The 19,775-nt window shown below is 32.6% G+C and overlaps 2 protein-coding genes across 3 annotated transcripts; one reads left to right on the forward strand and one right to left on the reverse strand.

Annotated features, from left to right (window-relative positions):
* The first annotated feature begins 8,027 nt into the window (after positions 1 to 8,027).
* On the forward strand, positions 8,028 to 11,208 carry LOC131638539 (uncharacterized). The gene is made up of 5 exons (XM_058909098.1): positions 8,028 to 8,453; positions 8,540 to 8,662; positions 9,385 to 9,484; positions 10,065 to 10,171; positions 10,688 to 11,208. Exons 1-5 carry the CDS (start codon positions 8,151 to 8,153, stop codon positions 11,006 to 11,008), a joined length of 954 nt encoding a protein of 317 aa, XP_058765081.1. The 5' UTR covers positions 8,028 to 8,150; the 3' UTR covers positions 11,009 to 11,208.
* A 1,382-nt stretch (positions 11,209 to 12,590) lies between these two features.
* LOC131638547 (uncharacterized) lies at positions 12,591 to 15,804 on the reverse strand. 2 transcript variants are annotated; one of them, XM_058909108.1, is made up of 5 exons: positions 15,649 to 15,804; positions 15,305 to 15,414; positions 14,996 to 15,096; positions 13,723 to 13,973; positions 12,591 to 13,631 (listed from the first exon to the last, which is right to left on the reverse strand). In XM_058909108.1, exons 2-5 carry the CDS (start codon positions 15,332 to 15,334, stop codon positions 12,892 to 12,894), a joined length of 1,122 nt encoding a protein of 373 aa, XP_058765091.1. In that variant the 5' UTR covers positions 15,335 to 15,414; positions 15,649 to 15,804; the 3' UTR covers positions 12,591 to 12,891. The 2 variants fall into 2 exon arrangements, with proteins under 2 accessions (XP_058765091.1, XP_058765092.1); XM_058909109.1 differs by lacking the exon at positions 15,649 to 15,804 and having other exon boundaries at positions 13,723 to 13,987; positions 15,305 to 15,341.
* Between the last annotated feature and the right edge of the window lie 3,971 nt (positions 15,805 to 19,775).

Consider the following 19,775-nt stretch of genomic DNA (forward strand, 5'->3'; position numbering starts at 1 on the left):
AGGTCAAGAGGAAAAAAATGTTGTAATTGCTTTTAATGGTTTGATGAAGAAATGAGCAACCGTCAAAAAGAGGTGATTGGGTCGTTGAAAGATGGGAATGACAAGCCTGTGGAGGTATTGAGCGACAAAAGAAAAATCGAAGAATTGTTGAAGATGAAGAATGAATTTATGGATTATTCTTTAGGTTTAACATTGGTGTTGGTATTGTTATTTGTGATTGCATTAATTGCAATACATGTGTTAAAGTAAATTAATGTAATTTAACATTAGTGTAATGGAGTTTTCTAGAATTCATTGTGTCATGGTTCAAATTATAGTGCTTGTATTGTGTTTCCTATCAATGAAATTGAGTTCTGTTTTATGAGTTCATAGTTTATTGTTCAACCAGAATTGAAATGGAGAACTTAAATGGATATATTGTCAATTGTATTATGTTAAGTTCATTGTTCATTGTTTAGGGATGTTTTAAGAATTTTAAAAATCAATGCTTTAGGCACATTTCAGAATCAATGCTTTAGGCACGTTTTAATATTGCAGTATTTTCAGAACATGTTTCAAAACCTGTATTTTTAGGACTTGTATTTTCATAAAGCATAATAGCTAGTTTTTTTAACACTACAGTACATTACATAAAACATAAGTCAGTATTGTAAGTACATTGCAGCGTAAACCATTATTTATTTATTTTCGGTACATTATAACATAAACTAGTATTTTAACATTGCATAAACCAAAACATTGCATGCATTACATAATAGAAACCAATAAATAAACTTGTGAGTGCACTTGTCCATTAGATATTTTGCATGATGTCAAAACTTAGGAAATTATTAACATCTATGTACATTGAACAATGTCTACAAGTCATTATGTGTGCCTATGCATTAGGGATCTTAGAATGCATCCAAAACATGTTTGAAGAATATATCATGCATAAAAAATGGATTACATAGCATCAAAAACAGGTTTCATGCTTGAAAAAGTCATTTTCATTCAAAAAGCAAGTGTACATGTCAACACATACATGGTACAGGTCGACACATGTACTGTTGTATTAAAACCTTTAGCTTTTGTAACTATGTGTTGACACATGCAAGTGTATAGGTCGACACATACAGGGTACAGGTCGACTCATGTACTGATGTATTAAAGCATGTAGCTTTTGTTTGCATGAGTCGACGCATGCAACATTTCAGGTCGACACATACTGAAGAAATTACTTCTATGTGTCGACACATACAATTTTTAGGTCAACACATATGGTGCAATTTTAAAGTCTGTAGCTTTTGTTTGAGTGTATTGACATATAACCTGTTACAAGTTGACTCATAGCATTACATAGGTCGACACAAGACTTACATGTGTCGACACATGTTGTAGTTTTTCATAAAGTTTGCATTCTTTTTCACATTTTTGGGTTTCCCTTTTGTCTCCAACTTGCACCACGATAAATGCATCATACATAAATCTCTTTCAATTCGACGAAACTATAAACACAAACTAAGATTTCTCATCATCTTCAACCTCTCATATATGCATACACACAAACAACGTTCGCATAATCATTCATTATTTGGGTGTCATCTAGACTTTGTTGATAACGTCCAATTTAGGTGGGTTGTAACCTAAGATTGGGTTGATAATCATATGGGTTTTCATTGGAAAAATTGTGAGGGTTTTTACTCCAAGATTAAAGTTTCGATTTGGATGTTTTTGACAAGATTTATGCAATTGGATTCGATCGAGTGAGGAGCTTTGAAGAACAGGTGGTTCTTGCAAAGGAGTAGTGTGAGACGGCAAATCAATTGGTAATCTTGGGTGACAAGAACACGCAATTGGGATTCCACCGAGTGAAAAGCTTTGAAGAACAGTGGTGTTTTGCAAAGGAGTAGCTCAAGACGATTAGTAAAATGACTAAACAACTTCTCGTGTCCTCTCTCTCTATCTATCTTTATCTCTTGCATTTAAATTTCCATTATCAAATTATTAAGCATATTGATTGAGCGATTGATTAGTAATAAATTTATGTAAATTGTTTTGATCATTATCGAGTTGTTAATAGTCTTTCAATCATTTTGATTTTAACAGGATTTGAATATCAACAAACTTGAAAGAAATTTCTGAAAAATCAACCGCACACCAAGTGTTCGATAATTTGACACTTTATCATTTTGTGTTTTAATTGGTTGGAAATTGATTGGCTCGTGCCTACTTGAACAGTTAATTTGAGAATTCAATTGTTAACATTGATTTTTCCATTGTCATGCCATACACGATTGCGCGTATTCGAGTTCCAATAACTTGTTCGATTTTGACGACTTTTGACTAAATGCGAAACTTCCACTAGACAAAGTTTAAAATCTTTTCAAAAACCTTAAAACATAAATTTTGAATTAGGAAATCTATTCACCCCTTCTAGATAAGGTCTCATCGTCTAACAAGTGGCATCAAGAGTTGTGGTTCATTTGTGCTTCAAACACTTATTAGATAATGGCAACCAAGCTTAAAGGGGCGTATAATATAGCCCCTATTTTCACCGGTGAGAATTATGATTATTGGAAATTTGGTATGTGCATTCGTATAAATTTGTATGATAAGGGTGTGTGGGACGCCATTATGAATGGTCTAACTCAAATTACTATGACAGGTGATAATGGCGCTATCATACCTAAACCGGAAGCATAATGGGATAACAAAGATCACAAGAAGTGGGGTCACGATTGGAAAGCACAAAATATTCTCATATCCGCTTTCGGTGTTGATGAATTTTATCATGTTTCCCATTGTGAAATCGCTAAAGCTATGCTGGAGGCATTACAAGTTGTCCATGAGGGAACTAATTAAGTCAAACAAGCTAGAATTAACACATTGAATCAAGATTTTGAACTATTTCGCATGAAGCATGGTGAAACCATTGCCGAAATGCAAAAAAGGTTCACTCATCTCATTAATTGTTTAAATGCACTTGGGAATCCAATTTCCAATGCAAATTCTACTAACAAAGTTTTGAGATGTCTTACTAGGGATTGGCAACCAAAGGTCACGATGATTAAGGAAGCTAACAATCTTAATATACTTGATCTCACTACATTACTTGACAATCTTGAAGAACATGAGAAAGAACTCACTTGGTAAGAAAAACATGAGAAAAATCTTGAGATGAAGCTAAATAATAAGAAAAGTAAAGATAAGGAGGTGGAAAAGAAGTCTATTGCTCTAAAGGCTTCTAGTCCGAGGTCCTTAACAGATGAGCAAATGAATAGTGATACTAGTAACGAAGAATATTCGAATGATGAAGAAATGGGGTTATTCATAAGAAGGTACATTAGGTATGTTAGAAAGAATGGAGTAAAACACTTCGGAAAAAACCTCATGAGATTTATTTTAGAAAACAATATGCATCCTCGAAGGAAGAAGACAACAAGAAAGGGAAGTCAAGAGGGAAATGCTACAATTGTGGAAAATCATGTCATTATAGGCCAAAGTACCCATACTTTGATAAAGAAAAAGAAAAGGGTCAACACAAAAAGATAATAAAGCCAAAAAGAGAATATGTTGCTTAGGAGAGCAATGGTGATTCCTCAAGTAACAAAAGTTATAGTGATAATGAAGTGGAAGCAAATGTTTTCCTCTCGACCCATCAACGTCACAAAAAGGAAAATTATGTAAGTCATTCTAAACTTAAAAACATTGATAAATCATCTTACCATAAATTAGAAAATGCTTTTGAAAATCTACAAAAAGAAGCTCTAAAGGCTTTCAAGAAACTAGCTTCAAATGAAAAGGTTTTTGAAAAATTAAAAGCCAATGTTCTAGAGACAAAAAAGAGAATGGAAGTTTTAAAGCTATCCATTATAGATAGTCAAAACATTGAAAAAAAGGATGATGAACCTATCTGATTTGGTTGTGAAACTTGTCAAAATAGGCAAAAGGAGTATAAAGCTATTAAAGTCAAATTAGACAAGGCATTACAACCAAGGATTGCTTTTGAAATTGATCCTTCAAAAAGTGAAAAACCTTTGAATAAATGTTGTAAAAAGCATAATTTTGTTAAGAAGGATTCAAACTACAAAAACAAATCTCATCACAAATTATCCTGTCACTGTTGTTGCAAGAAGGACCACACTATTGAGTAATGTAAATTTAGGAGCATGTTAGTTACCAAATGAGCATCTCAATGGTTACTTAAAGGCAACTACATTTTCACTCACTCCTAAGGACCCAATGAGAATTGGGTACCTATCACCGTTGTCTAACTTTTCAGGATAAATGTCTTGGCTCCATGGATATAAGATTGATTCTCGACATTACTTTCTGAGTCTTCCATTTTGTCTAATATTCATATTAAGGTATTAGCTTAATTATTTGTTAAAACATTATTTTTTTTGGTTATAATTATCACAATTGTAGAAATCTAGACCCAAACATTCATCAGAATTTGAATTTTTTGAATTATTAATTGGGTTAAATAAGTTTTTGGTCCCTATAAATATTCCAATTTTTATTTTTAGTCCCTCACTGCCTTTAGGCAACGGTTTTTACAAGAAAACCGTTGCCAAAACCAGCTAAAACCGTTGCCTAAAGGCAGAGAGGGACTAAAAATGAAACTGCAATATTTATAGGGACCAAAAACTTATTTAACCCTTATTAATTTGATGTATTTCCTCGTAAGAAGATTGTTTAGAGGATAAAGAGCTTCCTTCCTCCGAGTTTAATAATATGTTATTTAAAGTAGTTATTAAACTTTCTTTTAATTTTTCGGAAATGTCTAAGTATTCCGTTGATTAGTTTTTTCTTGAACTTTGCATTTATTAGCATAATGATTAAAAACGACCACACTTGTAGCATTTTAACATATTTGTCTTTAGGTTTAGGTTTACTATTGTGTTTTTTTATAATGTTTCTTACCATAATTTTTTTGGTAATGTTTTTTATAAAATTTTGAATTGTCTTTGTAAGATCGCTTCTTACGATGATGGAAGTTTTTTATTCCTTTACTAACTTATTTTTTACATTTTGGGTTACTAGGAGCTCTTAAAGGAGTAGCTTCATACTGTTCGCAAAATAATCCCATTTCACGCCTATTACCAACCTTTTCATTTTTAATCTTATTTTGTAATTTATAGTCAGTACAAATCTGTATATCAGTTTCAATTACATAATTAAATAATTCTTCTATGACTAATGACTGATATGGGATTGTTCCATTAAAATTTTGTTCAATATTGATTTTTACCTTTTTTGCAAATAACCTAGGTAAACCACTAATAAATCTTTCTTTCCAGTAATCTGCCGCACCATCCGACCTATGGCATAATTTGGATAAGAACATATCTCTATACCACCTATAATCAATTATGGTTGGACAATAAAAGTTTAGTAATTGTTTTGCTGCTATTTGTTGGAGCTTTAAAGGCTCCCCTACAAAGAACTTGGTAATAGCATATAAGAGAGTTGTAACACAAATCTCTTTGTTGGATTCTGTTTTTATAGCTGAATCTATTTGGTATTTATATTCTAGACTCAGGAGATTATTCCACCATCCTTTTAATTGTCATGTAAAGTCCATAACTAATATCTCTTTAGTATGTTTTTCTGAATTTCCTTTGAGTTTAAAGGCAGTAGAAGCCATAGTCATGTTTTGTATTGTATCTAAGACTTGTTGTTCAGAAGTACCATCGATGTTCCACTCAACAATGGATTTTCATGAATAATTATTCTCTATAAAACTACTTCTCTCTTCAAATTGCACATCCGCAAATGAAGGCTTATGATAATAGTTTCGCGTTTTAGGTCTTGGGGCTCTACCACCTAATTTTCTTACCGTATTGTCATATTCTTCATCTCGAGATAAAGTATTTATCTCTCCTGAAGGAGTTCCTATGTTTAAAGTCGTTAACTTAGTAACTAATTCTTCTATTTTATGACTAGTATCACGGCCTAAACTTATTCCTTTAAACTCTTGGTTAAAAGGAGTATGGTATTGATAAATAGGTCTGGTAGGATCTAATTTATAGTCTTTAACATCCATAGGTTGAGGGATAGAGTTTTCTATTATATCTAATTGTTGTGACATAGTGTGAAGTATTTGGTTTGAGTAATTTATCTGACTATGAAGATTATTAATTTCTTTTCTCTGATCTACGAGATTAGCTATAGATTTAAATGGCGAAGCCTCTATTTCTATGTTTTCCTTAGAAGTAGTAATTTTGATAGCTTCCAAAGGTGGATGAACTAAATCTATAATTTCTTTCCTAGAAGTTTTCCATTTGGTACTTATTTTAACATTAGCATCTAAGTACATCTTAACAACAAAAGAGTTTTCTATCTCTTCTTCTAAACTTAGTAATTCAACCCATGTGAAGAAATAAATATTAATTTCATGTGTTTTTAAAAACCTATAGAAGTTTTGCAAATATATTTGAGTCTGATCTTTAGAGAAAGTTGAGAAATACAAATTTATCTCCTCTAAGTTGTAGACTGCCTCGAAATCAGCTTTAATCCAAGCTTTGTCTATGACAAAGGGTTCATCATTTAGAATTACACTTAGTATTTGTGATTTGGTTGGAGAAGGTGACCTAGAAGTTCTCCTCAAGTATATTGGTTGAGGAATTGTAGGAGCAAAGTTTATTCCCGCAAGATTTACCCTAATTGTTGAATCAACTGAATGTCTAGCACTAGATGTCGACCCAATGCTTCTAAAGTGATGATAGCGACATGATTGGCTTCTATTCATCCTAATTTTGTATGATCCATCAATATCTTAAATAACATCTCTAATAGTTTTGGTCTCAATATTTTCAAATTTAACCACATCTTGTAATATCCATTCTCGAGGAAATTTTTCTATAATTTCCGAAGCAGTTAGTATCTTTGGGGTCATAATATTAGACCTACTAAGATTTGCTTCAATAACACGAGTTTCTTTCTTTGGAGTAGTTTTAAGCGAATTAAAATCGTAATAACATCTATGTTAGTAACTCCAGGATTAAAATTATCACTTAGACCTAAAATATATATAACCAACGAGTTCTTAGTGAATTCATCAGCTAAGCTCACAGAGTAATTGAGATGACAGTTAAAATAGACTGAACCATCATTAAGATTTTATTCAACTATAGCAATAGTTGAGTTATGAAAGTCTTTAATTATATTGTCACGTAAAACTAGCAATATAAGGGTCATTGTTATATTCTTCTAGGATTAATTCAGATAGCTACAACTAACCGAAGTAGCAGATTCAATAGTATGAGTAATCTTTTAACTTTTAAAATCAAACGTACAAATCTTATATATTTCTTTTAATTTAATTTCTGGGATAGACCAGTTTACTAATATATTTTCCATCTCCTGAATTTATAATTCTTGATTTTGGAAAGTATCTTGATCTAGTTCAATTTTATCATTATTTAGGATAGTTGGAACTAAGGTTCAGTTACGAATATTCCTATGAGAATAACACCCTAATTCACTAAAAGCCTTGATGATTTGAGACATAGTTACTAACTTTTTCACAAACCGGCTATCTTTTAGTTTTCTCTCTTACTCTTTATCTATAACCTTCCCCTTATTGTTTGTTTTCTTAATGGTAACTACAATGTACTAAACTAACGGTTTTACTGCCTCACCTCTAGGGACTTACGACCTGGACCACACACTACCAGCAGGTACCCCTAAAAAATCAAAGTTCAAAGTTATGATTGAAAATAGACAGTAAAATAAGAAAAACTTCAAAATAACTTTTTTTTAAAACTCTTTTAAATAAATATAATGCAAGTAACTAATCTCACCACCAACCAGATTCTGATACCATAGAATTTTTACATGAAAACATGAGAATCACTTGAGCATTAATTTTCAAATAAAAATCTTATTTAAAAAAATATCAAAACAAATTCAACCTCGAATATTTGTAAAAACAAAAACAAAACAAATATATTTGAAACACCTAAACCAAAGTTGTATATTGAAAAATTTTAGAATGAAAAACCAGAATCCAAAATACTTCCAAATCACATTATTTAAGTTTGTTTCCCCTCTATATAAACCTGATCCGTTTCCCGCCATTTCCCGCCCAAGTAAAAGAAACAAAACCTTAACCTTAAAAAATCCCAATTTTAACTCACAGACTAAGACGATACCAGAGAGAAATGGCAGGAACAGCAACAGGGTGTTACAAGTGCGGCAGACCAGGTCACTGGTCACGCGACTGCCCTTTCTCCGCTCCCGATTCAAATCCAAACCCTAACCCTAATCCTAACTCCAACACCGCCGATCTCCCTCCTTCCTCTTCATACAAACCTTCCGGCCCTAGATCCGCCACCGAGAAGCCCAAAAAAATCCCCCGCACCCGCCCCAAACTCACTCCCGAGCTTCTCCTCTCCGACGACGGCCTTGGTTATGTTCTTCGTTACTTCCCTCGCTCCTTCAAATACCACGGTCGTGGCCACGAGGTCATTAAGCTTAATCTTAATCATAATCACTTAGTTTTTATCACCGATTTCTCTATTAAGCTTTGTTTTAATGTTTTTGTTGTTAGGTTCGTGATTTGGGTAACCTGATTGAATTGTACTCTGAATGGCACTCTCGTTTGCTCCCTTATTACCCCTTCAATCAATTTGTTCACAAAGTTGAGCAAGTTGCTGCTACAAGGCATGTTAAGGTACTGTTTCTGTTCAACCCAACTCTATTCTTTAACTATGGGATCAACTCTAAGGGGCCACCGTTGTATCCATGGTTTTAAATTGCAGTTACGGTTGCGACTGTTGCAATTGCGGTCATTGTGGTTATTACGATGCACATTGCGTCCGCCGCAGCGTGAATTTAGATAGAATGGTGTTTGAAATGCAATGTTGAAAAACACTTAATATTTAGATTTTTCAGTACATCATAAGTAAATTGAATTTTGGATCTGAAATTTTGAGACTTGATAAAAAGAATACTTGAAAAAACATGTACAAAATTGTCTGATGTGGTTCCTAATGTGTTTGGACGCGCAATCTCAAATGACACCGGAAATGCGGTCCAATGCGATTTCAGAGGCTACCACATCAGCAATATTGCAGCCACAATTGCAGTTACAGAATGCAATTTAAAACCCTGACTGTATCCACTTTCGAGAACTATTTTCCATAACATTTTTAGCTAATGCTTGTTTTTCATTCAATTGGTACATATATGATACAAGTATATAAACGATCCATTTCCTTTGCTATTTTTGTATGCATTTATACAACATATTTCTGTATCTCTCTCTCTCTCTCTCTCTGGGCATTCACTTCTCTGTATCTCACCCTATGGTTTTATATTTGTTGAGAGAGTGTGTTCGTTGCATGTCTTTGTTCAAACCCTGGATTTGACATTTATTTTATGTCCTCTTACCAGATGAGCCTTAGAGAATTGAGAGAAAGAGTTGCAAATGGTGGGGATCCATCAAAATTGCACGAACCACCAGGTGTGCAAAACACCCCAGTTGCTGAGCAAGGTATTTACTACATGTGTATTTGCATTTTGCTATCAAGGTCTCAAACTCAATATGCACTAGTTGCATTCAAATTCATACTTGGTTTCTTAGATATGTGGTTATAATCTTATAGAACAATTGTGAATTTCAAATGTTGTATCTTATTTTCACATTCTGTTAGAAATATTTTTTCAACTTAACAAGTTAACGTTGTTAACAAGTACCACTCATTGAGTTAACCACTTGTAATCAAGTTGTTCAAAAATATACTTACTAAGAACACTTTCCTCTTAAATTTCCCTTTTCAAGTGTATGAGTATTTTTTAAACGTTAAATTGCTTGAGAGATAGGATCCGACAATTGACAATTTAATTACTGAAGCTCACTTGGCAATTATAGGTAGTTATAATGAAAGCCGACATTGATTTTGGCAAACTTCCACATGATTCATATTTCAAACAGGGTGGCAAGCTGTTTCAATATAGTCTACTTGAACATTGATATGCAGACAGATGAGAAGAAATAATTAGCTTTTATTTATTTATTGACGTCTTTAAGTATCTTTGTTAAATCTGTATATTGGGCTTTGCTGTATCTGCAGAAAATGGGGAAGTAACTCATCAAGATAATGAGATGTTTGATGAACCTGACAATGTTATTGACATTCAAGAAGACATGCTCAATGATATATATGACAAAGCTACTGATGTAAGTTTATTTTCATAATAAACATGTTTAGTTCTTCACTTCTTCTGTTATCACGTAAGAGTATCTATTTGTTTGCTAAAACACATCTGGATGTTTCCCTTAGTGAAAGGAACTCTTTTAATAATTATGCATATCAGTTAGATAGAAAATGTGTAAGTTGTCTTCTAAGATACCATTCCCACAAATTTGTGACTAATCTGAATTGTTTGGAACTGTTTACATAAGATTTTGTTTATCCTTATCCAAAAGTGTGGTATTAATAAATAATGCAAGGGTAACATTACCCTCTTCAGACTGTTGTATTCTTTCATTGGGGATCACTCGAACATCTAGTTACATTAATTTATTTTTCCGTCCCTTGAAGTCTCTAGTTGTTTTGTTGTAATTATCCCTTTCTTATGAAGTCTGAATCAATAGTTGCAGATAGCTAGGTATACATGACTTTTCAATTAAACCAACTCGGAAACAATGAGCTGGCCTAAATTTGTAACATAGGTATCTTCTCTTTTACTGCAGGAACCTTCTCAGCCCATACAAAATATGGTCAGTGCGACTACAGATCCCAAAAGCAGCGCAATTGAAAGGACAACAAATGAGGCCCCAAGTAATGGAGCCAGTCAGTCCAGCAATGCCGAGATAACAGCAGAGCAGCGAGCCCGTATGGAAGCAAATAGGTTGAAGGCAATTGAAAAGAAATCAAAAGAAGTCCCAAATAATGGAGCCAATCTGTCCAGCAATGCCGAGATAACAGAAGAGCAGAGAGCCCGAATGGAAGCAAATAGGTTGAAGGCACTAGAAAGGCGCGCAGCTAGAGCCAGCCTATCACAGGCTTCCTAGCTTTGATATTCCTTGTAAATGAAAATACCATCTTATCATTCCCTCACTACTGATTTAGTTTACATTGAATCCTGTGATTGGATAGTTGACTTCTGATGGTCTGGCAGATATGAGTGTTTTATATAATGCATTGCATCCTGAAGATTACTATGTTACAAAAGTAAGCCGGTTGGTGTTAGTAGATTGGTTTCATTTTTTCAGTTTAAAGATTACTTATTCCGTCGCTTGTTTGAGCACTTGGCATGACAATTTAAATGTCAACCAGTTGAAATTGAATGAAAACTGAGGCAACCTACAAGTCCATACTTACTCTACACAATCCGAGAGGTTGTTTAACAATCCTATATTGTTAATAATTAAAGTAGACAATCTTTTTCCATTGTTCAAAAAAAGTATTGAATATATAAGCTTTTTTACTAATAGTTTGGGCTATTAAACATTAAATAATTTAACTTCTCATCCATGTCAAATTCAATTAATTACGTGGAGAGAAAACCTTTTAAATTCTCACTTGACGGATAAAAAACTATAAATATAAATTGAATTTGGTAAACAAAATTCACAGTTGACATGTAATATATTGTTATTCATCGGTTGTTAAACAAATATTACTACCTCCGGTCCTATTTATAAAAAAAATATTTCGTTTAGATACATTGAATAAATAATGTATTTAGACAATATATTGTCCAAATACATTATTTATTCCACATATTAAAAAATGAATCTTTTCTTATAAATGAGAGTAGTATTTTGTTTTTCTTTCTGAAAATTCAACACACACAACTGAAGTTGTTTGTTGGCAAATTATGAATGCTAGAAATACTAGAAAACAAAATACCTACATGATATATTTTGAACTTGTAGTTTATTTATAGTTTATAAATTTATGTGATGATAAAAGACCTGTTTGACAACAATTTTTTTATCACAAAGTTATAGTTTATTTTACTAATTTATAATATATTTTTCAGATGGTATTTTAAATAGCGTTTTAATTTATTATTTATAGCCTATCATTTTTCTTCCACTTTTATTATTATTTTAACTTTAATCCACTACCACCTTTATAATTTAATTTAAATTTAAACAATTATATATTAATTTTTTTATGTCATTTTAATTTATCAATGAATTAAACCCATTAATTTTACCTAACACTTCAATTTACTTATCAAATATAAATTATCAGTCATAAACCATAAGCTATCAGCCATCAATTATCAGTCATAACAAGTGCGATCGGAAGTTGTCTGAAGGGTAATGCCTGCATCCAAAAGTTATCTTTCACTCCTTTTATTTTTTCTAAATGAGACCAAATGAATAAGAGAGAACAATGGGTGCATCCGAATATAACTTCTGGACCCACTTCTTTTAACATTTGCTAAATGAGGCCAAATGAACAATACAAAATAATAAGTTCGATCGAAAGATATATCTGCCTAGAAAGAGGCATTTTGGAGTTTCATAGAATTTGGAATAAATTCACAAGGTGTATTGAAAATCTGCCTAAACATATATATCTAAAATAAGTAATGACTTTTAACTTTTAACATATGCAAACCAATTTATTCTCCACATATCTACCAAATATCATCACCTTGATTTATTTAGTTTAATTATAGCCACACCTATTTAGTTTAATTATAGCCACACCGTGTAGCCTTGAAGTGGATTTTGACTTGTGAAAAAGAGCCAAAATCAAGCCTTAAAATTTTGGTCATATCAAGCCTCAAAATCAAGCCTTAAAATTTTGGTCATATCAAGCCTCAAAATCAAGCCTTAAAATGACCTAATTCTTACAACTTTGAGATAATGTACAAATAATGGAAAAGAAAAAAATTACTTCATTAAGCCACCACAACTCGTCTCATTGGCTAATTTCACCTTTCTATGATCTCTTCTTCATCCACCGGAGCATACCATTCAGGCAACCGCTTCGTGTTGCTCAGCCTGTAGTTCAGGAGAAGTTCTTCATCTTGAAGAGCCCTAGTTGCTACCAAAATAACAGTTTTCAGAGTAGTAGGAACACAAGATTCAGTATTTTTTGAAACTCTAGATTTGAACCAAGAACTTCCAAATCTCTTCACATCATTTACTTCTGTTGCATTTCCAAATGATATATTAGGAATGTAAGCTCTCATGTCATTTTCAATCAATGGAAAGTCATAAGGGCAAATTGTAACATTTGGAAGCATTCCTTTTGAAGGGTGATTGGCAAAATGTGCCAAGGCTAGTGGATTCCTACGCTCGAGTACATCATCACTATTATCTACTTGAGACCCTTTCTCGTCTACCATTTTCCTAGCATTCCACTGTTCTTTTCCGTCACCTCCATGGCCCCAAGGTTGGGCGTCGATGACAGTCCCATCATGTCTTGTAATCAAATAGGGGTTCTGCTCATCGAGATATCCAGGAATATGATGATAATAAGCCGGAGAGTATACTACCCCGGGATAAAAGGCTATCACAGCACCAACATCTACTACGCCATCTAAAAATAGACCTTTACCAGCGTCCTTGTGAGATATTTGAGAAGGTTTAACATTGAGTGTGTAGCCAAGTTTGTCCTTTAATTTATGCGAAAGCTCAGCTTGACTTATCGGTCTTTGTTTTGGGAAACCTGTGCAACACCTCATTAGTAAACAAAGGAATAATTAAAACAAAAAAATTCACCAACATTGTTAGTTGGTGGATGTGGATCACACACTTACCATTGTCAGAACTAAGCTCACTATTTCGAGGTAAAACATTTGTTTGTTGAGATAGTAACTCGAAGGAGTCATCATTCCCTGTCTTTTCATTTATAAGAAGAATTTCATCCATTAACGTGCAAAATGCTTTAATTTGAGAATGAACATTTTCTTGTACTAGCATATGTTGATCGGCAACAGAGGCTTTACTGGCCATTTCAATAATCTCTTCTGCATCTGTTTCGCTAGCATTCTTCCCCAATCGATTGTAGCTGGAGATTCAAGTCTTTACATGAGCAAAACATGTTAAGATGTTGAATTGAAAAGAATCATAAAATCAACAAAATTGAATAAAAAAGCAGCATTAAATTTATATAACCCTACAACATCATCAAATAGATAACGATTCGTGTGTGAAATCTTAACATGAAGAGCTGACCAGAATTTATATAACCCATTGGTGTTCAGTGTCAAAACTCAGTAGTAACATTCATTGTCAATTGTAATTCTTTCAATATACGACAATAGGTTGCAGTTTTGATATTTGGAAGAAGGCAGCATAACTTGATTTAGCAGCTCAGTTTAGAGATGCTGGTTATCGCAGCTGTCAAATATTGGCCATGGCGGCACCATGGGGGTTGAGGGGACAGATTTTTTGACAACAGACGTGGTCAATATGTGAAGGATGGCAGCACCATGGCATTTAATGGAAGATATGACAGTTTAAAACGACGGATTTTTGCCTTTCCGCTATGGTCCGTCATAGAATTTGATTTGTGCCTGATTTAACCTTACAAAACCAGCATGTAAAGTGAGGGGTCACCAAACTTTATAAACACTACATATGCCATAGGCAATGTGAGACTAAATCCACCCCTTCACATTCAACACAATGAAGGTGTTGGAGATTGCAATGAAGGCAACTCAGATATTGCAATTAGGCAGTTAGTGGCAAACCGCTATGAAGGCGAAAATATCCCTATCATACTAGTTGAATGCTTCACAAAAACCTATAAATATCTCGAGATTAGCAATTTGGATAGAAGAATGGTCCTGGATAAAAGATTATGGCGAAAGTTGATCCATGTAGCCGACCCCGCTTAGCGGGATAAGGCTTGTTTGTTGTTGTATCGTGCCGTTTCTATCTCACTTAATTCTTAACCCTTTTCCATCTACCCACTAAAATATTAACAAAAGTTAACAATGGGGTGATTAAGAGAGAAGAAATTTATGAGTTTGAAATAAATAAGGAGGAGGATAGCAGAAAAAATAAAAAGAAAAAAAAACCACTTACCTTGTATAGAGGAACAAACGATTAAGATCGACTTCAAACTGTAGTTGTCTTGGATCCCTGGCAAAAGCAAAAGTGGGACTTTTTGCAAGGGTTTTCACACCCTGAAAACAATATTAAAACCAAGACTTTTGTAATAAACTTCACATGATACATAACAGATAAAAACTAAACTTTAGATTTGCGTAAAACCACGGAGAATCTGTAAAAGTAAAACATTATTTTCTTCAAATACAACGATTCTACTCATAAAACTGCTGTCGTTTCTCCGTCATTTGTACTTTAAACAAATGAATAATGACAAAAAGATACCTCTTGAAATTTCTGAAACAAAAAAGCCATCTGATTTGAGGAATAGCAAATCCTTATCAACAACCACACATGGTTTCAGCACAAAAATAACTCTAAATGCTAGAAATGTTCTGCCAGATAAAAGAGAAGCTCCAAATCAGTTATAAAGTGGTTACTTGAGTTACAATTCACACAATAAAAAACCCTAAATGAAAACCCAACCCCAATTTTTCATATATACAACAAAATAGCTCAAAACAACAGCAAGAATAATAAGAACATTACAACCAATTTAACAAGTAAAACTGAACAAAAGAGAAGGTGGGTGTTAATTATTCAGTTGTGAAAAGGGTAAAAGAGAGAACCTTTGAAAGCCAAGAGCTCAGGGAATCATCACCACCATCGCCACCCTTGACGGCAAAGCTTGATGTTGATTTTTTTCCGACAAAAACATACGTTTGGGCTGAAACATTTTTCCTAGTACATCAAAACATAGGATTTGCTTTTAACACCTCCTGCTTTTACTCATAAATTTTCCTTCTTTTTCCTTAAAAAATACACCCCTATCTCCATTATTATTTATGGTAGTTTCTTTAATTAAAAGAAATATATTTTGAAACTTAATTAAATTAAATTTTAAAAATTAAATTAAAATTTAAGTTTTAAAAATTAAATTAAAATTTATGTTTTAAAAATTAAAGTATATAATGATAATGATAATGATAGGTGTATACTTGTGTTGCGAAAACTAAGTTTTGATATTTATTTTTATCTTGAATGAGTGCATATACATTTCTCCTTAAAAAAAATTAGGTATGTTACTTGTAAAATGTATCAACTATCTGTCCATTAAAAGAATATGTCAGCAAACTATCAATAATATCCTTTCATTTTAAATTTTTTACACTTACAAAAGATTAACATAATAAAAACATAATCACTCAATTAATTCACCTTACTTTTCATTCAAATGCTACCAAGTGTCAATTTCTTATGTGATACTTTTTCAACTTTTACTTTTTGACCCCACTTCTCACTCTTTCACTTACTATTTCTCTATCCTATATTTTTTCACTTTTATTTTAATTTTTCTCTTTCCATTTTCTCTTTCCATTTATATTTTTCTAAGCATAATTAAATTGAATGAATAGCAACACATAAAATTTACTACATATTTTATCATTATTAAAAAACAAATTTTCAAATGCCAATTTTTTTCTCACGAGCCATTAAGAGCAAAATACCAATTTTATTGTCTTTATTTGACACAGAGAATTCTTATTTTAAAATGTCAAAATTTTTATTTTAAGGACCACTATTAGCAAAAATACATATATTACTTTAACTAACAATTGTCTTTATTTGAGACACAAAATTCTTATTTTTAAATGTAAGTTTTTTTTATTTTTTTCATGGGCCACTCTCAACAAAATACCTATTTTATTTTAATTAACAATTATCTTTATTTGAGACATAAAATTATTATTTTTAAAATGTCAAAATTTCTATTTTTTTCATAGGTCACTATAAGCAAAATATTTATTTTATTTTAATTAACAATTATCTTTATTTTAGACACAAATTTTTTATTTTCGAATATCAAAATTTCTATTTTTTTCACGGGCCACAATCAATAAAATACTTATTTTATTTTAATTAACAATCATCTTTATTTGAGATACAAATTTTTTATTTTCAAATGTCAAAATTGAATTTATATTATTATTATTATTATTCATTTTATAATTAAATAAATCATTTTAAATCTACATACATATTTAAATTTAATCTATATAATATCAAATAAATTTACCCGTGTGAACGCACGGATATTTTGCTAGTTTACTTTAAAGATGATATTTTTTACTGCCTTTGGTAACATAGTTTTTTTATAGCTCTCTGAACTATTGATTTTTAAATTTGTAAATTCAGTTCAATTTATAAAATTGATGTGATTAGACTAAATTGTGTCTCATAAATAATTTATCATGTTAGTTATGCAGTATAAATTTTGGCCCGAGTTTGTTGTACTAGTTCAGTTATTTTCCATGAATGAATGTGTTATGTAGAAGTTGATTTTTGCATTAATTAGTTGTACCAATTCAATTATTATACATGAATGAATGTGTTATATAGAACTTGAATCACAATAGAATTATACTTGAAAAAACTTGAATCAGAATAAACTTGAAGCATTAGTGGAAAGGTTGTAGGCTCCATCATAGTTACATTTTATCCAACCATAATTTCGCGGATTCCACAAAACCTTTTTAATGTTGGGGGCTCTATGAGGCCAGATGGTGACATCAAAAGCTTTAATAAGAATGAAGTCATACATGGAAGAAGAGGCAGTCAAATGTGTGTGATCTTTCCTACCATCTTTGTTTGAGCCATATGTTGTTGGTAGCAGAAGTAATACATGGTTTCAGATTGTTATGCTTAAAATAATTTTTGTATTTCAAGATTTGGTTAAAGGGGAACACCAGTGCTGCTGTGAGAACCACGGCACACTGCTCTGATTTACCACGGGTGCCGAAAGAAAGCCATTGATCAACAAAACCGTAAATAATATTACTGTTTGTTATCTTTCTAAGCCAGAGTCAAAGAGCTTTCGCAAAACTGCACGGAAAAAAAGATAATTCGTGCTTTCAACAACATAGTTACATAAACAACATTGCAAAGCCAACTGGATGATTTTATGCGTTAACAGCGAATCAATAGGAATTTTATCATGTTGGAGCCTCCAAGCCAATATAAATTTTGAGGGAGGGATGTCAACTTGCCATATGATTTTATCCCAGTCAGCTTGAGGATAGTTCTTAAACTTGAAAGAATACGCATCCTTGAGGGTGAGTAAACCTGTAACTGTGTTATTCCAAATCCTAATGTCATTGAGATTGACATTGTAGTCAGGAGGATGAGACAACTTTTGAGCTAAGAAGGGGGACCAATCGTACCAACATTGAGGGAAGGACCATTGGCTTTTATGGATGACATCAACGACTATAGTATTTTCATTAACACCTTTTTAATGGAGAAAATCGAGAGATGTTTCCATCAAAAGAGGTTGACCATACCAATAGTCTCTCCAAAATTTTATTAACCTACCTGATCCCATAGACCAATTCATGTTTGAATTTAGTATAGGGATTTCAGTCTTCATGCCTGTTCTTGAGAAGAATTGCCCAAGATTCATTGCTCTTCAATAAATACCAACCAATTTTGAGGTTATAAGCTTCATTTAGATGGATTAAAGACCTCAATCCAAAGCCACCTGATTCAAAAGGTTGATAGGTTTTCTTCCAAGTCAACATGAGCAATTTCCTATTGTGTATATTGTTGTACCCTAATTTTTGACCCTGAGATCCCACCTCATTTTGAAAATAGTGTGATCATCATCATCATCATCATTATCATTATCATTATCATTATCATAATCATGCATGCATCATTTGCTAACCAAAAAATATACAACAAATACTGTGGTTTGCTTATTGCTTGTTTCATAAGATAGGTGACAGATCAAGAAGCTCAAGCAATTGGAGTTTTGAGGCTCTCCAAGGAGATCAAGTATTCTCATATTCTTAAGTGATTCCCCTCATCAATATCCAAGTCCAAGTGTGGCTCAATTCAAAATCAACAACTTTTAACTTCATTTGGTCCATAATTAGGGTTTTGACCTAATTCATCTGGGAAGTTGACTTTTGATCAAAGCATGGTTCCATGGCTCAAATAATGATTCAAGGTTCTCCAATGCCTCATTATAATCCACTCACATCATTCATTTGGTTGGGAGATCCTGATTCAATTTGTACTTAGAAGAATGCAATTCATTTGAAAAAAAGTCAACTGTTCAAGATCACCTTTGACTTTTGAGGAATTTGGTCAACCATCGACTTTTAAAGATCAAAATCATGAATATATGTTTATTGAAGTCATTTGATCAAGAAAAATCAAGAAAATCAAAGAAATCAAGAAAGTCAACAAAAGTCAAAGTTGAAGAATTTCAAAACACTTAGAAAATTTCAAGTGTTTTATGCTTAAAAAGCTTCAAACTTCATGCACAAGTTACATTAAGATCCAAGCTGAATTAGAAAAAACTTCTAGCATGAAAGTTGTAGATCTTGATCCAAACTACAAATTTGCTAATGACAACTCTTTCCCTAAAAATGACTCATTTGGGAGATATGGGTTCATGAAGTTTCTTTCAACACTTAGGAAAATTTTCAAAGTGTTTTTAACCTAGTTTTGTTCCAACTTTATGGGCATTTTACACCAAGATGCAAGAAGAATTTGAGGAAACACAAAACATGGAAGTTGTATAGGACCTTCACGGCTTCCCAAAAAGTATTAGAACACCTCCATAGCATATGTGAGTTGAGAGTTTCGAATTAAAGAAGAAGGCACCATGGCAGATGTTTCAAGGTCATTCCCATGTTCAAAAATCATGTCCAAGCTATGCCAATCCTCAAGATCTCTGGCTGCAAACCTA

The sequence above is a fragment of the Vicia villosa genome, unplaced genomic scaffold (assembly GCF_029867415.1).
Source record: "Vicia villosa cultivar HV-30 ecotype Madison, WI unplaced genomic scaffold, Vvil1.0 ctg.002327F_1_1, whole genome shotgun sequence".
Taxonomy (NCBI): domain Eukaryota; kingdom Viridiplantae; phylum Streptophyta; class Magnoliopsida; order Fabales; family Fabaceae; genus Vicia; species Vicia villosa.

Excerpts from the sequence above, each read along its gene's own strand:
- LOC131638547 (XM_058909108.1), bottom strand. The coding sequence starts at position 15,334 with ATGGCTTTTTTGTTTCAGAAATTTCAAGAG. Across the intron at positions 15,097-15,304 it reads TGTTTCAGAAATTTCAAGAG|GGTGTGAAAACCCTTGCAAA; the intron begins GTATCTTTTTGT and ends TATTGTTTTCAG. Across the intron at positions 13,632-13,722 it reads TGAGCTTAGTTCTGACAATG|GTTTCCCAAAACAAAGACCG; the intron begins GTAAGTGTGTGA and ends GGTGTTGCACAG.
- LOC131638539 (XM_058909098.1), top strand. The coding sequence starts at position 8,151 with ATGGCAGGAACAGCAACAGGGTGTTACAAGTGCGGCAGACCAGGTCAC. Across the intron at positions 8,663-9,384 it reads CTGCTACAAGGCATGTTAAG|ATGAGCCTTAGAGAATTGAG; the intron begins GTACTGTTTCTG and ends TCCTCTTACCAG. Across the intron at positions 9,485-10,064 it reads CACCCCAGTTGCTGAGCAAG|AAAATGGGGAAGTAACTCAT; the intron begins GTATTTACTACA and ends CTGTATCTGCAG.